This window comes from Atta cephalotes (genome assembly GCF_000143395.1).
Source record: "Atta cephalotes unplaced genomic scaffold scaffold00446, whole genome shotgun sequence".
In the NCBI taxonomy this organism is placed as follows: domain Eukaryota; kingdom Metazoa; phylum Arthropoda; class Insecta; order Hymenoptera; family Formicidae; genus Atta; species Atta cephalotes.
In genome coordinates, this window is record NW_012130510.1 from 1 (window position 1) to 4,787 (window position 4,787).

At 36.4% G+C, this 4,787-nt stretch overlaps 2 protein-coding genes across 2 annotated transcripts; both read right to left on the reverse strand.

Annotated features, from left to right (window-relative positions):
- Nucleotides 1–270: 270 nt before the first annotated feature.
- Nucleotides 271–640, reverse strand: LOC105625241 (CDGSH iron-sulfur domain-containing protein 2 homolog; the record flags this gene model as incomplete). The annotated part of the gene is made up of 2 exons (XM_012206581.1): nucleotides 514–640; nucleotides 271–365 (listed from the first exon to the last, which is right to left on the reverse strand). Coding segments are annotated over exons 1-2 (222 nt in total), but the record flags the coding sequence as incomplete, so codon positions are not given.
- A 3,288-nt stretch (nucleotides 641–3,928) lies between these two features.
- LOC105625242 (probable tubulin polyglutamylase TTLL9) lies at nucleotides 3,929–4,673 on the reverse strand (the record flags this gene model as incomplete). The annotated part of the gene is made up of 2 exons (XM_012206583.1): nucleotides 3,929–4,180; nucleotides 4,452–4,673. Coding segments are annotated over 2 exons (474 nt in total), but the record flags the coding sequence as incomplete, so codon positions are not given.
- Nucleotides 4,674–4,787: the final 114 nt, after the last annotated feature.

Genomic DNA, 4,787 nt, shown 5'->3' on the forward strand with positions numbered 1-4,787 from the left:
TATATATATATATATATACATTGCAAAAGAGAGAGAGAGATATAGAACATTCTATATTATTACTCAAATATATAAGAAATAAATATATAGAACACAATTAAGAACATAATTATAAAATTAAGTTTATTCCATCTAGTTTACAACAAGTTTATAGTGAATTGATACTTGGAAAAGATATTATGAAAGTTATATAACTTTTCTAGTAATATCAAAACTAATTCTTGTGTTGTCCTTGATATTTTCTACAAGAAGCAAATATAAAAGACATACCGCAGGCCTGCCACGAGGACAAAACGCCCTGTAGGACATATATCCTAAACCCGCGAGAAGGGCAGTAGGTGGTACAAGGGCGAACCAGTCCCTCACTGGTATAAAGAAAAAAAAGAAGTGAAACAAGTTAAATTAAAAAAAATTATACATCTTTAAATTGAGAGGTTATGTCGGAGTCTGGAAAATGATATGTCGAGGTATAATTGCGTTGCAATGTATGAAAATGTGTATAATAGAAATTACCTCCTAGTCGGAACCATCCGCCTATCGAATCGGGAATCGGTAGGCCGGCCAGATAGTTCGGGACGGACACTTTGACAAGATGTGCAATCGGTTCCATAGTCGCTCGGCTGACTGACGATAGCGCCATTAGCGCCAATCATCCGCGTCAGCGTCCGCCAACAGTGCCGAATCATGGGTAAAAAAAACCTTTTACGAAATCCCGTTGGATACCAATACATACACGCATATTTTTTTCAACAAGAGGACAGTGCACTTACCACAGAATAGAATTACCTCTTCATATTCTTTTTTCTCATCAACATTTCTTTTTTCTTATAATTAATGGCTATAATTAATGGCTGGATTTATGATGGATAAACTTAATTTCTTCTAAATAAATTCTTTCTGAATTTTAATCGTTATTGATTTGACAACAATCAATCCTTTTGAAAAATCATATTCAAAAATAAGTTTTAGATATACGAGTTTTAAAAAATCGGTAAAAAAAACGATACATATAATATGTAGTACAGGGTGCGGCCGGTGTCGTGCGTATATTTCAAGATTACATTGACATTTTTACATATATTGTTTACGTGAAATTTATATGAATTTTTTTCATGTAGATAATAACATGCATTCGGAGAGACGTTATTAACGTTATTGATATTAACATCTTTCTATCCTTATCATTTATTACATATAAAAATTCATTAGGTAATACATCTATTATTTTTGCGTAAACCGCGTAAACGTACAATCTTCTGATACGAACACTTACCGAGCGCAACATACATAACATGTAGGTAGATAAGAAAACTGCAAGATGTCCATGGCCTCCACCAGTCCCCACGTTTTTCGTCTTTCGTCTATATCCTATATCCGCTCCTGATCGACACGCTAGACGATTGGTCGGTAGCGAAAGATGGAGGGGGATGGTCGGTGACGAGGTGAAAGACCGGTGGCGCGCGCAGGTGGCGCCGCGCGCTCGCTCAATCAGTTGCGGGGTGTCCACCGGCCAGGTGAGAAAGTTGTTATTATTATATTTGTACTCTCGCGCGTCTTTCGTCGCGATACGTGTCGCCGCTGTTTACGGCGTCTATCCGTGATCGAGTAATCCGGATAGATTTGATCTCCTACGCGAGAAAAGAGTAGCGTATACAGAGTGAAGCACGAAGTAGCAGCAGCAGCAGCAGCAGCAGTCGCCTTACATCTTCCTTCCTCCCTGTGGCGTCGAATGAGAGCGAAAGAGACCGAGCGCAGCCGATGATCGTTCGCAGTGCGGCGCGACGAAGAGGGGAAGGCGCTTCCTCGTCCCGCGCGTGGGTGTGCGAGTGATAGATACACAGTTGTCGGGTGACAGAAGCGCGGAGGGCGAGGATAACCCAAATAAGGAAGGTGCGCCCTTTGCTCGTTACCACCTCGATCGGAAGGATCGGAAGTGGACAAGTGCGAGTGGTAGTGCGAGGTAGTGTGAGATCGTGAAAAGGTGACATTACGGCAAATGACAGCGAAGAGGTGAGGATCAATGTGCCGTGATGGCTGAGGAGGAGCTGCTGGTCACCCTGTGCCGCGGCGACTCCGGCTCCGGCGGCTCTTTCGGCTTCTCGTTGCTCGGCGCCTCGGCGTCGGCGGGCCTGCCGGCCGCCCACGTCATCTACGACATCGTCGAAAACTCACCGGCGGCCAGGAGCGGCAAGGTGAGTTACAACGTTACAACACGGCATAGACATAAACCTCTACGGCCGCGCCGCGCCGTAAGGACGAGTTTCGCCTGTCTTGTTCACAGGAAATTGATCCTTACGTATCAACGATTCTCGCACGATCGATTTTTGTATATGGCATGATATGTTTTTACAAACGAAACAATGACTTTCCTACGGGTTTTTTTTTTCTGGCGTAGCTACGCCATAGGGAATTGATTTTTAAGAATAAACGCATCTGGCGATAACGATTTTTCATTTAACGATTTTTCGCCTCTGCATTAGAAATTAAATCTGCCTTGGGATGAACAATTTAATAAAATCATTTTCGTGTGCACCCAGTTTGCGAAATTGATACTCGCGAGATCAATATACACGCGAGATGCTACAATTCTCGCAAGATTGATTTTCGCTGCTAGTAAAATGGTAAATTGATCTTTGTAAATTAAGGAACTATGTAAGATTGTTTTTAGCGTGATTGATTTTTATAAATAAACGTTACAATTGTATTGAAGTCGATATTCATATGCTGTCTGCAGCGGAGATTGATTTTTTCGACAGGTATTGAAATGAGTAAATTAAAATAGAAGAAATGAGGTTCTCGTAAATTGTTTTATATGCGAGTTCCACAATACTGATTCGAAGAAAAAGATTGTGTTTTTGCGTCACCGGTCGGAAATGGATCAAGTTAATTTAAACTGTTTTTAAAATACATTAAATATTGCAAATTATAACTATTTTTTCGAATTGTGCTTTTGTAAAGAAGAAGAAATGAAATTTAATACTTCAAGAAGATTCTTTTTTAACGTTCTTTAAAGAACTCTCAGTATACACGAATAAGAATTGTGATAGTCCAAAGTACAGCCTCTTTAAACACTTACGATACTCCAAGTAAAAATAAGATATATTATTTCTAACGGAACTGATTTTTCTAATTTAGATTCGATCGTTAATTAAAACAAAGATACCTCATCGTTTTCTCATAAGCTGTTATTTGTTCTTAAATTTTTATAAATATATTTATAATAGCAAATTAATGATACTCTTATTAAGTTAAATTAAATTTTAATGATTTTTACCATTTTTGTTTAAGTTTAACAATTAAAAATTTTATTTAAGTCTAAAGTTGCTAAACTGATATCACCATTAAGTGGTGATTTTTGAAAATTAATTTGTTAAAATCACACAAGTGTGTTAATCAGTTTTTAATTAATCAAAATTTTGAAACATATGAATGATAAATGAATATTAAGTTTTAATAAAAAAGATATTTATTTATTTTTATTTATATCGATGCAAATAATCCATGATAAAGGAAGAAGAAATATCAAATAACCTAAAGACATAATCAAGATACTTTTTGCTATCATAAATAAATGATTTAAACAATATTTATATATGATCAAGTAGAAAAGACTGGTTACGAAGTCGCACAAGTCTCTTCGGCTAAATTTAGTTTTGACGCTGGAAACGAAGAAAAAAATGACGAAGGAGCAAGATATGTGATGTAAAAGCGAGAGTGTACCAGCTGCATTCTTTCTGCATAGTGGCACAGTTTCGCGAAGAATATTTAATAACTCGTTAGAAATTTCACGAGAGAATTTTGTGATTATCTATATAGAAGATATCTATATAGAGATAATAATTAAGACTAATGAATGAAAATTATTTGTTGGGTAACAAGCTTTGAAAATATAATTTTTAAACGTAATCTGATCAAAGTTTGTTTCTATTTATTTTAAATAATATTGCAACATGGGAGAGTAATCTTGTCCTGCTTGTCGTTTTTCAATTAGCTGACTTTTCAGTAAAGAGAGCTGCTTTTGACGATCATTAATTGCTCCGAGAAAGATGTTGAGTCTCCTGAGATCATTGGAAATCACATCCGTACGAATGCCGGGATATGGGCAGCTGGTCCAAACTGGTCCATCGTCCCAGAGCAGATCCAGCCCCCCAATTCTGGTCTCGTGTTCGCTGAAGCAACCCTTCAATCAAAATTTTTTATTTATTCATACGAAATATTTTTCAAAATTAAAAAATTCTATATAATAGCAATTATATTTAAAAATATTTTAATCAAAAACATAATAAAAATCTTTATATAAAAATATATGAAATAATTATAAGTGTACATATAAATATGTAAATAAATATTTTTATAAAAAATATAAATATTTTTATTATTATATATGTACTATATAAGTATAGATGATAATATATAAAAAGCAAGAGAAAGAATTCATGTGTAACTGTTACCTCAAAGTCGAGGACATTGAGGACGTCGTCAACCAGATCGGATTTCAGACGTTGATCCTCGTTGTCGGTACCTGTTAAGGCTGGGGATGCGTTGATTTCCAATAACCAAGGTCGAAGATCATCACTGAGCAGTATATCGTAGCCATAGAGCTCGAAACAGTTGCGATCATGCATCATGGATGGTTGTACTGCCAGTAGACTCGCCATTATCACGCCTGCGATATAAATATAGATATAATATGTACAAACATTACACACATAAACAAACACACACACACACACACACACACACACACACACACACACAACAAAGAATAATACGTAAGTGTATTATTA